Raw genomic sequence first — 21,461 nt, 5'->3', positions numbered from 1 at the left:
CAGTCAACTTATTAGTTGACTAAATGAGGAAATTTGTGAGCAAGTATAAAAAGTACATGAAAAAAATGTATCAAAAGATTTTATCCTCAATATCATCAAAGAAAAATTCTCAGAACCTAAAAACACCTATTATCTTCAGAATCCAAATGATTTTATTTTTAGCATTTTCTACACTAGAAACTGAGCTGTCATTATCTCCAGGTAAGTTTTGTGTACCATCATTGGCATTACTAAATTATTTTTATTTTTATTTTTTTAGTATTGGGGATCGAACTCAGGACCTTGCACTTGCAAGGTAGGCATGGTGCAACTGAGCTAAATTCACAGCCCTACTAAATCATTTATAAAATTATTTTATCACTACTTTTTAAATAACATAGTTTTTGCTATATTTACTTGCTTTTAGCTGCTTTGATGTTTTTTAAGTATTTATCACTCAGGATACTTACAACATTACAATTGGAATTTATTGCTATTGAATCATGGGAAATGATAATAAATTTGTATCTAAGATGTTAGAGTACTAACCCAAATCTTATTTTTGATCAGTGTTTAGCTTGAGGTTTACTTTTGTTTGAAAATTTACCAATAGAGCATGGAGCCCATTTCTTTGATGTTTTGGGTGGCCACTCGGAGCCACTTAGTAGTATCATCACTATAAGCTCTGGTGCTCTTTGAACTTGTGATTCCTTAAACTATTCTGATTGGTTGGTTATAACTCTCTTATATGTTAACCATTTGCTTTTTGTTTATGGTATTTGCATAGTAGATAACAAATAGTTTTCATTTTTAATGAAAACTATCAGAAATAGAGCTGGAAGGACATTGTTTTAACACCACTCCACATATATTATGGTTTTATAGTAACATAGATAAAACTTTTATGTAGAGAAGATAAAGCCACAGTTCTATTTTTATCACTAATTACTAAAAAATAATTTAGATCATTTACATCCAGAATAAGTTATCTATCTATTTATTTATTCGCTTATTTATTTATTTATTGGTACCAGGGATTGAATTCAGGTCCTTGTGTTTGTGAGGCAGGCGGTGGAACCACTGAGCCAAATCCCTAGCCCAGTTATTCCATTTATTAATCCCCATTCTAAGTGTAATAATTAGCTGCTTTAGTTGATAGGATCTCATTTACTAAATAAATAAGTGCTTATGTTGTAGACCATATTGTTATATAAATTGTGTATATATGCCTGTGCATGTGTGTGTGCGTGTGTGTGTACATGTGTATATACAGGTGCACAGACACATGCTTGTACAATTAGGCTTGGAGAAAAAAGGAAAAGAACACAACAGACCTCAAGATATACACTGTATATTGTACATACAAAAATTGAGACAGTGCTGGAGTTTCTACCAGTTACAATTAGCTATGTGCACAAGGAAAACAACACTAAAAATCTTATAGTGCTCTAACTGAAAAGCAAATTCGTGAGATTTAACAAGTACATTTCATCATTCTACTTACCTGATTGTATGGTGGTAAAATTTGAGAAGATTAGAAATTTTATATAATAAAACTGCCCCAGGTTCGGCAAGTATTACTTGTTCAATTCGAACCTATTGAAACATGCGAGAAAAACAATATTTCTTAATACATACCTTTTCTGGTATACATAGCACAAGAAATTAAAGGTACCATTTCATTACTATAGCAATCACAAAATGCCTTCTAATTGAAGAATTTCTGGATATTAAGTGATGGCGGTTGGTAAAACAAACATTTTAACAGGTAAACTCTACAAAAAAAATGATTATCACCAGGAATACATTGTTTGGTCAGCAAATTTTCAGTAGAAAATGAAAGAATGCTTGTCTTTAAGCTCTTACATACAATTTGTTTCTATTAGTCAGAGAATCAGTAAGGACCAACATAAATTGCCTAATTCTGAATACCTGGGCAAAGTCAGATATGGTTTAGGATTAACTTGATCTGACACAAGGGAAACTATCAGGAATCTCTTCTAGTTCAATTCCATCCCTCACTGAATTTTCTCTTACTTTGTATGTCTTCATTAACAAATGTCAGGAACACCAGGCTGATCCATGGTTACAGGTTGTTTGGTATCTGTCCTTAAAATACTGCTTACTCTGTATCTTTTTGTTTTCCTAACTAGTTTCTAAACACAAATAGAGATGTGTCTTTTTATTCTTTTACATCTCTCCAGAAATGGTAGAAGAGTACACACATAACAAATGTTCAATAGTCTTTTGATAACTGAAATTTCTCTGTACTTGGATTTCAGTAACACCAGCAAATGTAATTTCCTAGAATGAGATTTTATAAATATATGTATAAGAGCATATAAAAACCTCCTGAATTATGGAAATTAATTTATATTTATATTAATATATTGATGAAACAGATTGCACAAGGCCATAGACTAGTTATCTACCACAATACTATAGATCATGAATGACACTTGAATTTTAAAATCCTAATTTCCACATACTAATTTCTTTTTAGGATAAGGCCTCAAAGATGATTTAAATTACATATTATACCAATAAAATTGTCTACTAAATCTTAACATAATTATTAGAGCAAAATAAAAGCTGTCAGTTGTAGACAGACAGCTTCTCCCTAGTAGAGTTACAATAGCATCTCAGCTATCTGGCAATCCACCTTCTAAAATACCAAGACATCAAGAAAATATTCCTTGTTTCAACTCTCTTAAGAAAGCAAATGAAAAAGGAAGGGAGAAAAGGAATTGAAGGACAAGAAAAGAGGGAGGGGAGGCAAGAAGGTAGAAAAAGAAAAAGAATAACATGACGATTTTCTTCATACTACACAGACTTTCAGGGAAAGTGTACAGTATGCAACACAGAAAAATGAAAAATCAGATTTCCAAACAAGATACCAAGGTAAATTTGTTTGCCACACAGAAACACTCTGTCCTATGAGAGTTATGTAAGACATCAAATATTCAGCAAAAGCCAATCACAGGAAAACAAAAACAAAAATAGAACAGTTAAGAGACTGAAGAAGAGGTGACAGCAGTAAATGACCAATAATTATAAAGTTAAAGACAGTGGAGAATAAAATCACTATACTTTGAAAGTAGATATAAAATGCAGGAACAGTTTGGCACATAATAATCACTCAATACATTGTAACTATTCTTAGAAAAGCAAAGATGATACTAGCAGATACTTGAAGTAATAAGATGGGCTGCAGGAGCAGAAAAGCTAGGTAGGAGTTGAAAACAGAATATTGGCTCTCAAGTGTCAGAGAGAGTTAGGGTCAAAGTTGGAGTGAGAGAGTGTTACAGCCTATATTTAGATGTCCTCCAACCAGTAGGCTTGTGACCTGGATGGAGTACAAAGGGAAAAAAGGAGGAAAGCTTGCTGCCTCTTGTCTACCATGCCATGGACGTTTCTCTTCTGCCATCCTGCCCTGCCATGGAGCCAGCTGACTATGGACTGAAACCTCTACAAACTGTGAGCTAAAATAAACTTTTCCCCCTTTAAATTGTAGGTGTTCAGTATTTTATCCCAGCAATGAGAAAATAAATGATACAGATTTTGGTACCATAAGTGGGATTGTTGCTCTGACTATCTGACCACGTGCTACAGAAGCCTATGGAACTGGCTTGCGGCAGGAGTTTGGAAAAGTTTGAAGAGGCTGGCTCCAGAAGAAGCCCTACAATGCTGTGAGCTGAGCTTGATGGGAGATTCTTGTCAGAGCTCAGAAGACCAGAATGTTGAAAGCAATGTAGCCAGAAAAGACCAGGCTCAGGGGGTTTCAGTTGGGAAGGATTCCATTGGCATTTGGAATCCAGGCATTATGTATCATGCTCTGGCAGAAAATTTGTCTATATTTTGGCCATGGCAAAGACATTGAAGAAGAGTGAAATTTATGTACAGTGGACTAATCTGGTGGACGAACTTCCAAGCCTGTCTAATGTTGAGGCAGTGACAAGGTAATTATTAGTGGCTTTTAGCCAGCTCAACCTTGAGATTCAAGGGCAAATGGCCTAGAAGAATGATTTTAAAGTTTTTAGTTTGGTCAAAAAGGAAGCTCCAGTAAAGTTGCAGCTGGTAAAGATGGAGCAGACAGAATACAAGGAGCAGAGGAGAACAAGTTCACTAAAATGATGGACATTGAAAAACTAAGGGCCGGGGATTTAGCTCAGTGGTTTGGCCACCTTCCGCTCAAGCACAAGGATCCGAGTTTGAACCCCAGTACCCACCCCCCCAAAAAAAACTAAGTACACAAGAGAAAAGAAGGCCTGAGGGCATCACAAGAAGCAGCAGGATTCTACCCTTTGCAGCCTCAAAACTGCAGAAGTTAAAGACTTTCTTTTGAGAATAAAGTGCCAGGGCAGCATGCTACAGAATGGTTCTGGCCAAGGGAGCTTTTGTTTGTTTGTTTGTTGTTTTCATTAAATTTATTGGTACATTTTAGGTATATAATATAATGATGTTCATCATTGGGAATTTGTTCCTTTACATGATGTATCTTGGTTCTTATTTTCCCCCCATTTCCCTACCCTCCTTTTAACCCCATCCACCCCTCTCTATTTACAAAGACTTTGTTTCCATTTTTTCCTGTGCTCAAATTTCTTTCCTTTCCCCTATTCCTCCCATTTCCTCCTCCACTTGAGACCTTTTCTTCCTGTTTCATGTTATATATTATACATTTTGATTCTTACTTATACTTTCTCACACCAGAGAAACTATTCAGTATTTACATATGTGTCTTATTTATTTCGCTTAATAGTATGGCTTCAATCCATACTATTTAGTGCATCCATTTAGCTATAAATGACTCTAGTTTTTCATTCTTTAGGTCTGAGTAGTACACCATTTTATAAAAAACAAAAAAACAAAAAAAACCACATAACTTCTTTATCCAGTCTGCAGATGATGGGCAGTTGGGCTTTTCACAATTTTAGCAATCACAAACTGTGTCACTATAAACATGGGAGCTCAAATATCGCTGTAGTATGATTCTTTTAATTCTTTTGGGAAGTTACCCAACAGGGGGATAGCTAGGTCAAATGGGACCGCTAATTCTAGTTTTTTGAGGTATCTCCATATTGATTCCACAGGGGTTGCACTGGTCTGCACTCCTATTAACAACTGAGAAGGGTTCCTTTCTCCCCACAACCCCACCAGCATTTGTTATTGGTTGATTTCTTGATAGCAGCTATTCTTTCTGGAGTGAGGTGAAATTTCAGCATTGTTTTCATCTGCATATCTTGAATGACCAGTGATGGTGAACATTTTTCATGTTTTTTGGCTGAAGAGCATATTCTTTCTGGAGTGAGGTGAAATTTCAGCATTGTTTTCATCTGCATATCTTGAATGACCAGTGATGGTGAACATTTTTCATGTTTTTTGGCTGCTTTTATTTCTTTGAGAAATGTCTTCATTTCAGATGCCCATTTTTGAACTGGGTTTTTTAATGGGGGAGGTCTGATTTTTTAAAGCTCTTTATACATCCTAGATAGTAGTCCTTTGTCTGAGGAATAGCTAGTAAAAAGAAATTTCCCATATTGTCGGTTGTCTCTTAGCTCTATTAGTGGTTTCTCTTACAGAGCAGATTTTTAATAAGCCTTTGTTCTAGTTCCTGTGCTATTGAGGTTTTGTTCATAAAGTCTTTTCCTATGCCATTGTCTTCAAGAGTACTACCTAAACTATCTTCCAGCATATTTAGTGTTTCTGTTTTTTTGTTGTTGTTGTTTTTGTTTTTGGTACTGTGGATGGATAGTATTTGTTTTAATATGTAGATTTTTGATCCACTTTGATTTTAGTTTAGTGCATGGTGAAAGACATGGATCTAGTTTTAATTTGTGGCAGGCTGAAATCCAGATTTTCCAGCACCATGTATGAAAGAAGTTGTCTTCCTTTCAGTGAGGGTAGTTGGCTCCTTTGTCAAAGAGGAGGTCACTGAGCATGTCTGGAGTTGTGTCTACATCTTCTAACCTATTCCACTGATCCTTGGGTCTGTTTCTTTGCCAGTACCATGCTGGTTTTTTGTTTGTTTGTTTTTGTTTTTTATCACAGTGGCTTTGTAGTATAGCTTCATGTTGAAGGTTATGATACCCCCATCATGTCTTGTTGCCTGGAATTGCTCTTACCAGTCTAGGTCTCTTCTGGTTCCAAATGAAGTTTTGGATTATTTTCTCTAGTTCTGTAAAATATACTGTTGACATTTCAACTGGGATTGCATTGAGTCTATACAGCAGTTTTGGAAGTATTGGCCAAGGAAATTTCTCCTCAGGATTGAGTTCATAGTGCTCAGCAATCTAGGCAATAGACCCATACAGCCAAGAGAGAAGGAAATTTGGCTATTTTTTCAACTAGTGGCAGACTTTGGTGTCATCACCTTGCTGGCTTTAGGTGCAATTAGAACACAAGAGTAGTGGTGTCAGGAAGGCTTCCACTTAGATTTCAGAAGAAGGTCTGGGAGGCCAGGCATTGTATCCTCGAAATAGCAGGCAAAGCTGTGAGTAGGAAGCCAAAGGCACAGTGAAGACCCCAGAAGGTTGGAGAAACCAGAAGTTTCAGAAGAGACTTTGAACTAGTACTTTTCAGAAATGGTGAAATTGTTAGAACTTTGATAACACTTAGAGATATACTAAATGCATTTTGGATAAAGGGATGCACTTGAATCCTCTGGGGGCCAGAAGCACAAAGTTATGGCTTGTATCTAGATGTCCCTTTAAAGCTTTGGGCACTCATATGTGGGTTTTTTTTTGGGGAAGTAGCTGGATCAAGGGTATATGATACTGGATGATGGGTATGTGATTCTGAATTAGTTCACTGATTCATGAGCACAGTTCTGGGTATAGATGACAGATTTACTGAAAAGGGAAGGCCTACATTGTGGGTGGGTAGTACCAACCAATGGGCTTGTAGCCTGGAAGAGGGAAGGAAGAAAGAAGGCTTGCTGCTGCCTACCATGCCATGGACTGTTTCTCCTCTGTCATGCCCCTCTGACATGCTGCCCTATCTTGGAGCCAGCCAACTATGGACTGAAACTTCTACAGAGTATAAATGAAAATATACCTTTCTTTCTTTAATTTGTGGGTCTTGGATATTTTGTCCCAGCAACAAAAAGTAACTAAGAAAGAAGGAAAGAGAAAAAGACTTTGTGTTCATAGGAACAGGAAGAAGGGAGGCCTGAAAGGGATACTGGTGCAAATGATTGTATCATGTGTAACTGTATTTAGCTCTATGTATCTTTGTATATTCTTCCACTTTCGTAGACCCATCATAATTTACAAAGATTGGGAGCATATGATATAAAAATGTTTTTCATGAGAAGAGATAAAAATCCAAATTATGGCTGTGAATCTCTCAGTAATCTAGACTATGTGCTTAAAAGAGGTCATTTTACTCAAGGACTGAAAGGATAAGTGTTAAATGTATTAATTCTAATATTTCTAGTTACAACTTTGAGGTGAACATACCTGCAAGCTAACAGTCTTGATGCTAATGAGCCACAGTACCCTATATATAATACATATAATTTTAATCTTAGAGCACACATTTTTTTAAAAAATTAGAAGTAGGTTTAGAGATCACACCTTACACATACTTACTCTAAGGTTATCTATAATATTTCACTTTAAATTAAGACAAAGAAAAGGCTAACCAGGATAGATTTGCCAGTGTATCTATGACTACTACAAACTTTTTTTAATGCTGAGAATCAAAATCTCTTGTGCAAAAAAAGATTTTAGTCCTACAAAGAAAAATGACTGAGTGACAGAAAGGTAACCAAAATATCCAGTGTCATACATTAGAAAAAGTTTAGTTGCTTATCCATCAGGAAAAAGGAAAGTTGTATTAATGATACATAAAAGCAGACAGATTACTAAGAAAAGCATTCAGAATTATAACTGCAAAAGAAAATATTAAGATGTTTTTCTCAGCTAATAACTATACAAGATACCCAAACAAAGTCATATAGGAAGAAAATTATTAAAGTAGTGTAACACTCTCCGTGAATACATAAAGGAAGGGGAAGAACAAGAGTTGTTGGATGACATAATCCACCACTATGAAGCTCATTTGATTATAAGTACTGTTAACACCTGTTAATATTCTGCATAAATACCACCACAATATGGAAAGATTTAAAGATTCATCTCTTAAGAAATCCTTAAGTTTTTTCGACTTACAATTAAAAGATTTAAAGATTTGTCTCTTAAGAAATTCTTGTTTTTTTCAACTTACAATTAAAAGATATTTGCTTGTTCACTAGTTTTCATTTTTAGTTTTGATATCTGACATTAAAATTTTCCAAAAATGTATCTCAATTGCTAAAAACAACTCTCTGGGATATACATTTTAGAAGGATAAAATTAGAATGTGTAGGTATGTTTCAAAGACAAGGTTGAGTATATAATTTCTTGATATAAGAGGTGAGTGTCAAACATATTTAACATAATAACATTTCTTAATTAGACCAACACAAAAAATGCTAATGTCCAATTCAACCTTTGGCTTCTAGAATTATTACCTTTTATATAATTACTTTTTAAAACAGAAAACTTTCAATAAGAAATAATGCAATTTAAGAGGGGGTCAATCAGATACAATAGAATTTATCAAAGTGACGAGGTCTTACTTAACTATAGTTATAAAAAGGTAGGAAAACTGAAGAAAAGGAAATTTTCTTTTTATTGTCCTCTTTTACCTTTCCAGTAACTGATAGCATACAAAATAAACTCATTTATATGAGCTATAAATGTCTGAAAATCAAATTATGGTAAGTAAATGTTTGACCTCAGATAAACATGTAAATATTTCAAAATATTTTACAATTTGTTTAATGAATATAAATCTGGACACAAAAATGATCAAGTTACAGGAATAATTAAATTTATAAATATAATCAAATATCACAAGTTATCACTTCTGAGATGTACTTATGTGGGATAGCATAGCAAAGAAAAACCTAGAAGTTTTACAATTTTTGATGAGTAATGATAAAATTTATATACTTCAATTCCTATACACTAAATTGAAATCTATCAACAATGAAAAGCAAATCAACAATTGACAAGTATTCCTTACATATAAGGAATTACATACATACTTGGAATTAGGAAATCTAGCCCAAGTTTCACTCCAAATTTGTTCCTTGTAATATATATATAATAACAAATTGATATTATTTGATATTAATATATACATAACATTATTTTATCCATGGATTCATATAAAGTAACAAATTAATTGAAATATATTCTTAGGAATTCTCTAAAAAACTGATACTAGCTCTTTTAATTTAATATAGCTTTTTCTCAATTATTTAAGCAAATTACTGTGGGAAACATAATCTATAAAAACAAACCAATCTATGGGAACTAAAAATATTCCTTATTCTTCCTAGAGAAAAAACTGTAAGTGATATTTATTCAACCAATTTTATTAGCCTAAAAAAATGTGTTAATTTGACAAAGCTACAGCTTGAGTTCAAGCTATTATAAATTTCTTTAAACTCATAGGGTAATACTTTAACTAAATAAGAACAAAATATCTTACCTTTAGAGGCCTGCACACACCCTCAGTGATATGCCCAACAACTTCTTGAACATTTTCTTCAACACCTAAAATTAATCACCACATAAAGTCTTTTTCCACATTATACTTTTCTTCACCTAAGTTGAAAAAAACTAACAATAACATCTATGGGTGGTAGCATTAGTAACATTTAAAATAATCATAACAGTGTCTTATTAACTTAGATATTTTTAGGGACATAACTACTTGTGTTAATGATACATAACTAATTGTATGTTGATAACCAATGTGTATCTAGAAATCATTACTAATTCATTTGACTACTGAACTAATTAAAAATTCTTTGTGAGAAAGGGGAAATGTGTGAAGCAGAGGGAAAAACAAACTATGAAATATTTAAATGAAGAAAGTGATGTGAAGATCTATCCATATTTGTTCTAAAAACACCTTATTTGAGGCATAACACTCCACATGTAAACTAAGGATATAAAGATGAAAAATGCATCTGGCAATCTAATGGAAAAATTGATATTGTTTAAATACCGACTACAGTATTACCAACTATTGTACTGTGTTACTATTCGTAACCATCTTCATTTTTACACAGAAACAGGTTCAGACAATTTAAGACATTGTGACAGAATAACCTATCTAATTTCAATCTATTTTCTTCTCATCTCTTAACCCTTCACATATGCTTTTCTAATACATTTTTAAAGGAAAACATTCCTTTAATGTGGTAATTACAATAGAAAAAAAAATTCAAAAAACGCATATTTTTCCCATTCTAAGATATATGCTGAGACTAACCTTAACACTGAAGGGTTGAACTTATGAGGTTTCATGCTATCAACGATTTTTACATGGCCTCTCACATATCATGTATGAACCACTGGGCTATGGGCCTGAGCCACACAGGTCAAGTAATACCAGGGGCAATATTTATCTTTACTTCCAATTAAAAACAGAACATCTTTTAATTATACACTAAATCCTCAAGCAATAAAACAGTCCTCTTAAGACAGCTACAACTAAGAAGATTTGAAATTCTATAGACAAGAATCAGCAACTCTCAAAAGTAGTCATTGTTCTCCCCTGAAACCAAGACAAAAAATTTTTAAGTACATTTAGTACATACAGTAATTATTTTTTTAAAAAAGAGGCTGGGTAGTAGGAAGAAAAGAATTAGAAGCTTAATGACTGTAAGGAAGTCTCTCAGCTTGTTTACTCACAGATAGAATGAAGATGATACCAATTCTTGCCTTTAAAGTGTCACACTGTAGATCTGAGACAATGTATGCCAGACACTCCAGAAATGTTTACCAGTGAAGCAGGAGTGTAGGCTTGACATGGAGGTAAAAGAGTCCACTATAAACCTGAATAGTTAAGTGAAAGGCAAACAGGGATGGAGGAGAAAATCTATTAGCAGAACAAGGGGGAGTCTAGTGAGAGCAAGATGAATTAGGATGTTTACTGTACCATCTAGGTGTGAAGTGTTTATCTCCGTGAAGAAGATCTAACAAGAACAAACAGAGAAGCCTTATTTTCTCTGTTTGGCGTAGCAGTAACAATTGGTGCACCCACCTTGTGCAGTTACAAGCTTTAAGAAGGTTTCGAGGTGTTCCTTTTCAGAAGCAGTAGCTTGATGGAGCCATGCCAACATATCTCCCACATACCTAACAACAATTGTGCTTTAGTGAAGATATCCTTAAAAAAAATTCAAATGCTAAAAGAAAAATGCTGTAATGGGGTCTGATTACTATACCTCAAAGGGTCATGGGAGTGCATTTCAATGGGTCTAGGAGTACCTCCTGGGCCCCCTCTTGTAAGAGCATCAATAAACCCTCGAACAACTGTACTTCGCCTGGCTGTTCCAAATTCATCTAAAGTATACCTAGAAAAGACACATTAAATGAGAGACAGTTGATTTTTTTTCCCCTAAAGGTTAAATCAGATTATTCATGCGATTTCTAAGATAAGCAAGACATCTAAAGCTTCTTTAGGTACACTGTTAAGCAATATTGCTTTTAAATTAAGAAGAAATCATGAGATAACTTTAGGATATTGAAAAATCCAGTCTAAAGGCACACATTGTTTTACTTCTCCTAAGAAAAAATGCTGGAACTTGGGATGAAAAACAGTGGCAGCAGCAGAAAAGGACAGAGTGGTGAGCTTAGTAAAGATTTTTAAAAAAATCAAGCTAAGGTAGGAGTACTGAATTCTTGCAGTTTCAGTAACCTTGTGGCTCAAAACATGTTGCTTGCTGACTTTACATGAAGCCACATACCTAGTTCCCAGAAGATGGTTACAACGAGAACTCTGAAATCCAAAAAAATAAGACTTTATCTTAAAAATATTTTCCTTACAATATTACTACAACTTACCACCAAAGGTTACCCCAAAACACTATTTTTAGAAGTTTATTCTGACTCCAATATTAAGACAAATTCAATGATCCTTAAATTTATTATGTATATGCAGCCAATACTTTTTTTTTTTTTTGAGCACATAGAAGTAACCTATTATAACTGAAAATAGGAAAAATCATTCTATGGTAAAGGAATGGGTAGGGAAGGAAAACTATGAATTGGGGGACAGGACAATTTGGAATGCACTTCACAAGGATGGCCTGGAGTTGCCAAGAATCACCCATTTCTTTCACTAGGCTCAGCTGTTTGCCATGATCACCACCATTTCTTATACCATGCCCCAATTACAAGCTCAATTTTTAAATTACTCATGAAAAAGAATTAGTAGTCTAAAGCCAGCAGATTCTATACCCACTATTAAATCCCTAGATAGTATTCTATCAGACTAAATATTGAGAATTATTTCATTAACCAATATATAAACAAAACTTACCAAATTTTCCTAATATTTCTCAAAGAATTAATTTCTTAGTTTAACATACTGCTGACTTAATGAAAAAAATCCACATTTTGTTAAATATCACAAAAGTTGGGAGATATATTATTTCCAGATTATAGGAGAGGAAAAAGAAGTGATAAAATAACTTCAACTTTTAGGAGTCTGAACCTTTTTTGAGGACTGTTCACTATTAACTATTTTGTGGTTCTCTCTGTGTGTGTTTGTTTTTAGTTAAAAGGAAATGGTTTTTAAGTTCTCTGCAGTGACATACCAGTATAGGAAAGTATAGTATAGCAAAGTGTTGCTAAACTACATAATTGCCTTAATTTACCCTCAATATTTTGAAAACGAAAATATATTTTTACTTTTAACTCATTCTCTTCAATTATATATATGTTCAGTATGAGCAAGACTTTCTTTTAAATGACTGCTTCATTTTATAAAATATACCTATGATCAGATGACTATCACAGTGAGACATTCATACACTTTTAACTTTTTTAAAATATAAAACTAATCCTCTTTTCCAAGACCCTACTGACAATGGTAAACAGAAACAACAAAATTTTTCATATTAGGACTGTTCACTGGGAGCAGAGTTACATCAGAAACAAGTGAATTCACTTGTATTTTAAATGGGGTTTGGGGAGTTTACCAAGCCAAGTAAACACTGGGATTTAATCTGCAAAATAATACGAAACATCAATAAATATTAAGGTCAATCCTCCAGCCGAACAAATATAATTTAAGCAAAACAGCATGAGTCAGAAGAATCTTCAATGGTATCTGTAACACATAAAACATCTTTTATAAAGTCAGAGAAAAACTCTGACTTCCCAACAGAAGTCAAAATTTCAAAATGTAACTTTATAAAGGTGAAGATCCAAAGCGTATAAACATTCCAAAATACCTCTACTTAAAATTAAAAGCCCCATTTTTAATTATGTTGATCTACATTAAACAAAAGAAAATTGAGGTCAAAAACAAAGTAAAAGATAAAAGGATAGTGTAGAAACTCCTCTTTAAAATGCAACAGAAATATAAATAATGATGAAAAATAACCATTTTATAAATCAAAATATCATGAAATTTATGTTATGAAGATTTTCCAAAGGAAAGAAACCATCAATTTTTTCTTCTCCACTTATAATAAATTCATATACAGTGCCATCTTGTGGTTATCATGAAACATTAAGCTTTTCCTAAATTTAATGAAACTATCACTTAGAAAACAGATGATTACTAAAGAAAAGGCAGATTTTCTTTTTTTGCCCCTCCCCTTTTTTTAGCATTCATCATATCCTTATCAACTGGTCTTAAAAAGACTACTTTCACACTCAACTTCCAAATATCTCTTAAAATCTTCCAAGTTGTATTATTTTCTCTATTTTCTACCATGTGCCTTTTGGCTATTTGTCTCTTTCCACTTTTTGTCATTCAAGTATTTCCTCTGGCTGTCATACAGTCCTTAAATACACCTCTACTTAGTTGAAAGCTTTCTGATCACCTCTTTAAATAAAATAAGATCTAAAATTTAGTGATATGCCAAGCATTAGTCTTAAGCACCTTCAATGAATCATCTAATTTAATCTGCACAATAGCCTTGTAAGCTAAACACTATTATCCTCATTTTGCAGCTAATAAAACTGAAACTTAGGGAGGTTCAAGGGATTTTCAAAGAGATCTGACCCAACTTAGAAACCTCATCTTAGAAATTCAGTATTTGCTTCCTTCTGAGTGTTGGTCAATAATCGTTACTTCTAACGAGATACCATCTCATCCCAGTTAAAAGGGATATTATTAAAAAAGTGCTAGTGAGGATACGGAGGAAAAGGAGTTTTTATGAACTCTTGTTAGGAATATAAATTAGCAGAACCCCATTATGTAGGGTGCCTCAAAAAACTAAATATAGACCTATAATATAATCCAGCTATCCCACTCCTGGCTATACAGCCAAAGGAAATGAAGTTAACATAGCTGAGACACCTGCATGTCCATGTCTACAGATGCACGCCTCACAAAAGCTAAGATATGGAACCAGGATAAAGTGCAAACTAAAAGATGAATAAAGAAAATATAGTGGTGTGTTATGCAGTCATAAAGAATGAAAACCTGTCATTTATAGCAAAATGAACAGAATTAGAGATCATGTTAAGGGAATAAAACAGACACGGAGATAAGTATCACATTTTCTCTCTCATATGTGGAAAAAAGAAAGGTAACCTTAAAGCAGATCAGGAGCTGGGAATACCATGCAGGAGAAGCAGAGAGAGAGAGAGAGAGAGAGAGAGAGAGAGAGAGAGAGAGAGAGAGAGAGAGTGTGTGTGTGTGTGTGTGTGTGTGTGTGTGTGTGTGTGCGCGTGCGCGCGCATGGAGAGGGATGGGCATATATGGATATACCATAGCTAATCTCTTTAAAATGTATAATTAATGTGTTAATAAAAATAGATAAAAATAATAGCATAGTTAAAAATGTATTTGCCTAACAGGGGTTAGATGTCCTTTCTAGGTGCCCAAAACACACAAAGGCATTTATAAAGCAAGATTTTTTAAAAATCTTTTCAACAAACATTATACAATGTAATGCTTGATTAAAATCAAACATCAAACACTTTAGGTACTAAAAGACTGACAGTCAACACCAATATGTTAATGTGAAAACCCTGGTAAAGAAATTTCAAAGTAGGAATAAACAGCCAGGCTGCGGATCAGTAGTTAAATCAGCTTATTAAATTGACATGCACAACATTCAGGACTACTAAAATCCAGCCCCTGCTGCTGACCTAATGTCCAGTAGAAGCTTCTGCAATGCATTTCCCAACAGTGCATGTTCTCAACCTACATTTTTGACCTGCTATCCTTCAACTTGCAAAGCTGTGCTCTCCTTCTTTATCCAGGAAAATGCGCATTAACTTCAGAAGCTCACTTTATACCTATATCCCTTAGACTCTCTTCCATAATGTTCATCTCCTTCCCCTAATCAGAATATATGGGCCACACAGCACCTTGGACATGACCCATAGGCTACCAATTAATATATTCTATTTAAATCCATTTGCTTAGAAAATATTTGGTTCCATAAAATAATGCAGATTGAAAGATGTTTTATTGATGTGTCTCTAGAACTTAGAAAAGTTCTTAATATATAGTAAATATTAATTAGACAACAGTTGGTGTCAGTGTTGTTACATAGTTGTCCCACGATTTGTGTTCTGTAACTTTGTTATAGAATAAATAATGTTCCAATCAAAAGGCAAAATTCTCTAAAAATAGTTTAAGAAGCCTCTGAGAGAGAGGAACCTACTGGGAATCAATGGCTATGGAATAAATCCCTGCCCCTTTCCTGAATTATCCACAACTCCTGATTTCCTTAAAGCATATTTCCATACTATTCCAGGCATTTTTAAAAAAGCATTTGCTAAAATTAAGATATTCAAATCAAGTTAAAATATATAGGATTCTTATTCAGAGCATCACAATAGAGTTCTTGATATAAATTACAAGATCAAAGACAGGGACCCTTTCTTTTGTTGAATCCAATTGCAAGAGCCCTGATTCTAAATGCTCTTTTTTCATAACTGCCTTTTGTCCAGGGCAAGGTTATACAGGAGTTTTAGTGAGCTACAATTCCAAGGGATTTAATGAGATGACAGACTGGGCATACAACCTGGTCTCAGCATAACTAGTCACAAGCTACTTTGGTCTTTCCCTCCACACTGTGTTTGTTCTATAGCACATAACATTCAAATATGCAGACACTTCAAAGATACAAACACATGAGGTCAAAATACCACCACACATTCTAACTACTCAAATTACTGTATATGACTTGGACAATACTAAAAATGAATGTAAATTATCAAAGGAAAAGTAGAATTTCTTACTTATATAAGACAGGTCTGTCCTGTAGGGCTTCCATTGCCTGAGTTAATATAGGAGATATATCACATGACTCTTGTGTCAATGTTCTACATTCACCTGAAAAATAATTAACATGATAGCATCTGGGAGGTTAAAATTAGGTCTTTATTTATATCCACTGTATACCAAAAGTCTAAATTCTACAGCAAATGTCCCCATGAAAAAAGAATTTAGAAAAACATAGAAAATACTGCAAACAAAACCTAAATGCTATCAACCAAAGTGAAACCTTAAGCTTAAGTAGCAATATAACTTTACATGATGACGTTTGTTACAGGTACACTCCAAATCTGTCTTGTTTTATTACAAAGACTAAAGTTTGGAATAAACCAGTTAATCAACAAATATTTACAGAATTACTGCCACACAAATTATAGAATAAGGGAGGAAGGAATAACAAAAATACATCACCAGTTCATTTCCTCAAGAGTGATCTTAAAGCAGTGTGCTATAAATGTTTATATTGATAACTGTTTTATAGTAATAAAATCAGAACTTCAAAAGTTTTGAATATATACAACCTTTTCTTGATTTACATTTTCGAATGCTGGGGATCAAAGCCTGGGATCAAAACTAGGCAAGTACTCTTCCACAACACTATACATCAGCCTCCAGTAGCTAGGATTTTAAGCTCTTAAAAACCTCTATGCCAATATTTTCCTGATTTCATTATTCAATTTTACCAATAAAATGCTTATAAGCTCTATGTTCAAAGAACCTAGGACTTCTTTAAAATCCCCAATCTTTCCGGTAAATGAGGGCTCACAGTAGTACTGTATTTCCTAGCATGTGCTGACTGAGAAAAGCACAGAACTGTGGACTTGCAAACATATTCACAAGGCCCTATAGCCCCTAGCTGTAGGGAGCAGGGAAGCAGACATATTCAGGACCTCTGCCTTGGGTCCTGGCCTGTGAGCAGAGCTTTGGTCTGACCCCTGATATAAAACAATATAGCTGAATTATGGGAGGCAAGAAGCATGTGCCACTCATAGCCTGCTAGTACTGTGCAGGGAGGTCTCCCACATCATCTCTTCGGAAACAGCAGCAGTTACAGCAGGTAGCCTCAGGTGACAGCAGAGCGGGTGGTGTGTAGGGTCTGGTGATTTCTGTGGGTCTGATTTTGTTCTCTGTTGGAAAACAAGCATACTCTGGACCCTATGTTATTAATTGCATTGAAACATTTTATCTTTTAATCAGGACATCCTTTGACAATATTTGTGTCTAGGACATGTCTGTAGATTTACCTTAGTATCAATGGAGCTTTGATGGAAGATGTTTACTCTCCATGAGCGGATTCAGTCAGACTGAAGCCCTGCATGACTCATGCGGGCATGTCAGCTAGCAGAGTTGAGCTAGTATTGCTCCTTTGCTAGTGGCTGTCACCGAGGCCTAAGTCTGGTTTGTGAAGTGGCAGGACTCTGCTGAGGTATGTGTGGATGAAGTCAGTGTGTCCCCAATTAAAATTCTTCCCCCTACACTATGACTTCTCACTGACCCTTATGGGTTGCTTGCTAGTTGCACTTAGTCCCAGTACTGGTTTCTTCTACCCTAGCAAGATAAGCAGTGCCGACTCCCTGACAGCCCTGCCTGGCTCCCTCATGCCATCAGCAATATTTCACTAATGCTTTCATAGGGTACCCGACTTCCTATTCCTCCCCATGATTGTATTCAATAAATACTGGATGTGCTTGGGGCCTTGGTCTTTGCTGCCATCAGCAGCACTGACCAGGACCCAAAACTCAGCTTCTCTACTCTAAGTCTTGTTTCTGTCTGTTCTTGAATTTGCCTTGTGCTGGGTGGCTCACAGGCCAGGACCCAAGGCAGAGGTCCTGATAATGTTCCCCTGCCCACTCCCTACACCTAGCAGTCAAAAGTACACAGCTAGAACTTCTGTGTTAGATGGTAGGGGAGCACAATAAATTTTTTTCTTTGTCTGGTACCAGGGATCGGACCTTGTGCTTGTGAGGCAGGCGGTATCATCACTGAGCTAAATCTCCAACCCAAGCACAATAAAATTTAGACAACATCCGTGGCTTTGAGAACATACAATCCAACTACAGACATAAGAGATACACTTTGAAGAGTTACCAAATAATAAGAATAGCATACCACCAGAGGCTAAGTAAATGTTTCCAGTGGCTAGTATTCAGAGATTCTCTGTGCTTTACTATAGTCACAGAAAGCTTCAAGAATATGTAGAGACTACATCTTTACCTTAGAGGACCTTCAACTTAGAAGGGTGAGACAAGATTGGGTTCAAAGAGAGTCAGACAACAGATGGGAGTAAACAGTAAACAACAAGAGAGGCAGAGATAAAAAGTAAATCACCCAGCCCAGCCTCACAGTGCAGTATAAACTATATGCATGTCGTATATCTATATCACAGTATAGGTATAACTAGTTAAATGAATTAAATTCCAACACCTTCCAGCAGTCAGTTGGCAACACCTAGTAAAATACTACATGGTCCTATCCCACTATTCCACTTTTGTTCTTTTTTACTATCTTCTCTGGTTGTAACAGGATATTGTGCAAACAGTTCACTGAAACATTTTAAAACAAAAGCAAATAAAGCATTTGTGTAAGCAAAATAATGACATTCTAATCTCTGTGAATGCATTATCCACTATGACAAAAAGGACTTTGGAGTGACAAACCTTAAAGTGGAGAGATTTTCTCAGATTACCTAAGGACCCATTAAAATTACATAGTATTAAAATGGAAGAAGCTGATAAAAGAGAATGTCAGAGGCAGATTAACAGACGAGAAGTAGAGAAGTTCAAAGAAAGAATCTTGATCTGCCTTGGCTGGCTTTGAAGATGGAGGAAGAGTTCATAAGTCAAAGAATAAGGAAGCTTCTAGAAACTGGGAAAAACCCACAGTGACAGCCAGCAAGGAAATGAGATCTCAACCCTATAAATGCAAGGAACTGAATTATACCAACAAACTGAATGAGTAAGGAGATAGACTCTCTCTTAGAACTCTGCAGCCCTGTGTGCAGCCCTGCCAACACTGATTTAAGCACAGTGAGGACTATTTGATTTCTGACCTACAGAAACCTACGACAATAAATTTGTGTTATTGTAAGCCACTAAGTTGTAGTAATTTGTTACAGTGGAAAGAGACAACTCACCACTTATAACTTCAGAGTTATGTAAATAATAAGTGATGTACAATCAACTTTAAAATCATCTAAGGCTTCATTTTTACTAGTCTTCATTTTTACTTTCATCCTTCATCAAATATTCTGACTAATAATAAATGCTCAAGATACAAGCGCAAAAAATGTTCAAACGTAAAGTTTGCTTCTTATTACTATAATCAAAATGTATCAAATAAAGGCCGAGAGAAATTTTTAAAAATCAAATACTTATATTCACAAAGGTAGACAACATGAAAAAAAATCACTTACTTTGAGCCCATCGGTAAAGTCTTTCATAAGCTGTTTCTTGAAGTAAAGCCATCTGTTCCATAATTTCTAAACTAAAAAATTTTTTTAAAAATATTTATTACAATTTAAACTTCTAGTCAATAGCTATATCTAAGCACTTAACTATTTTTACTTAGTTACACAATGATTTGGCTATAATATATTAAATTTTATCATTTTATCATGATTTTTCAGGGTGTTTCTGTAATTAAATAAATGTCAAATTTTAATTCTATTATTTATTTATCAACTGCTGTTTTAGTCTAAACATGTCAGGGTATAACAGCCTCCTTTTCCAAAAATAAATAAAGATCAAACTTCTATTTCACAAAATCTAGACATCTGCTCAGGCATGGTGCCATATGCCTGTAATCCCAGCACTCAGGAGGCTGAGACAGGAGGACTGCTTCAAGTCCAAGCACAGCCTGAGCTACATAGTGAGTTCAAGGCCAGCTTGAACTATATTGTGAGATTTTGTCTCAATGAAAAAATTAGAATATTTAAAAATTTTGGATATGTAAACAACAATGCAATTAGCTCAATAGTTACTCACCCTGCTGTTTGTTGGTTTGTACGCAAGAGCACTTTGACATCATTATGAATCTGTTTCACTCTTCCCAAGGCCTTGAAAAAATCCTTTAAAATTAAGAATGTGACTTTAAAATGCTTTCAAGCAAAATTACAATATTCTAAATTAAAAATCATTACAAAAAGAAAACAGAATTTCACCTATTCTAATAGGCTTCCTGTACTGATCTCAACTTTCTTCAGATTTTTATAGATGATATAACAGGCATTCATATTTTAAGACAAATAATTCAGTGTCTACTATGTGCCAAATAATGTGCTAGTTGCCAGGAATACAACATTTATAAACTTACAAATTTTTATTCTCCAGAAAGATATAGTCTAGTAAGAGAAATGCAAATACAAAGAGTGAAGAAACACATGCTATGCATTACATTTCTTATGACTTCAGCAGGGTATTCTTTTCAATGAGGATGTTTTATACATGCTATGTGCCTGTTTTTGCCCTTATCCAAACTGAGAATGCAAAGTGGGACATATAAATGATGTTCATTAAATAGACAGGTATTGACTAATACTGAACTGACAATTGGCTTTTTTTTCTTTACAGAAACATATAAAAGTCTTAGTTTCAGATGCTACATACAACACCAAGAGACATTAAGTGAGACCCCGTCCCACCTCAAGAACCCCACTTGTTCCCTGATGACAGAATAGCCACAAGAGACTTAAGTTTATTCCTCCTCCCAGTTAGGAGACTGAATGATTCTTTTCTGAGACAAACTGCATGTTTTCAAGGAAAGGCAAGAAGGAAGGAAGGAAAAAGAAAGAGAGGGAGGAAACAGGAAAACTTTGTTTAGCATTTGCAAAGGTTTCATCATCCTGTCAATTTGCAAATGACTTAAGAATTAAGTTCTATGGCATTAAGAACTAATGCCATAACTTAAGGATTAAGGTTAAAAAAGATAATTCCCAATTCCAGAAAAGACAAAAAGTCTTTTTTAAAAAACACATAATCAGTGTTATACCACTGTAATGAAAATAGAAAATGTGACATGACTGTACTATGAGGTATGAGGAAGCGGATAAACGTGTGTCTCTTTGTGCTGGAGTGGGAGGGTAAAAGGCTTAAGCATCATATTTCATGATAGAAAGCAGTTAGCACAGATAATCTCAGTATATTCTTTTTAATGATAGATGAGGAGTACAGAATTTA

The 21,461-nt window shown here is 34.6% G+C and overlaps 1 protein-coding gene across 1 annotated transcript in view; it reads right to left on the bottom strand.

The window, feature by feature from the left end:
• The window catches only part of Cog6 (component of oligomeric golgi complex 6), an 83,112-nt gene that overhangs the window by 31,963 nt on the left and 29,688 nt on the right, over positions 1-21,461 (bottom strand). Inside the window, exons 6-12 of the mRNA XM_010639170.1 lie at positions 20,271-20,353; positions 19,700-19,770; positions 16,251-16,344; positions 11,264-11,392; positions 11,083-11,174; positions 9,520-9,584; positions 1,484-1,575 (exon numbers count right to left, since the gene is read on the bottom strand). Coding sequence (XP_010637472.1) covers positions 1,484-1,575; positions 9,520-9,584; positions 11,083-11,174; positions 11,264-11,392; positions 16,251-16,344; positions 19,700-19,770; positions 20,271-20,353 — 626 coding nt within the window. The remainder of the gene's footprint in view (positions 1-1,483; positions 1,576-9,519; positions 9,585-11,082; positions 11,175-11,263; positions 11,393-16,250; positions 16,345-19,699; positions 19,771-20,270; positions 20,354-21,461) is intronic.

This window comes from Fukomys damarensis, unplaced genomic scaffold, assembly GCF_012274545.1.
Source record: "Fukomys damarensis isolate Sample0158 unplaced genomic scaffold, DMR_v1.0_HiC HiC_scaffold_38, whole genome shotgun sequence".
NCBI lineage: Eukaryota > Metazoa > Chordata > Mammalia > Rodentia > Bathyergidae > Fukomys > Fukomys damarensis.
The sequence above is the reverse complement of the archived record's forward strand: the minus strand, read 5'-3'. Positions and strand labels throughout refer to the sequence as shown.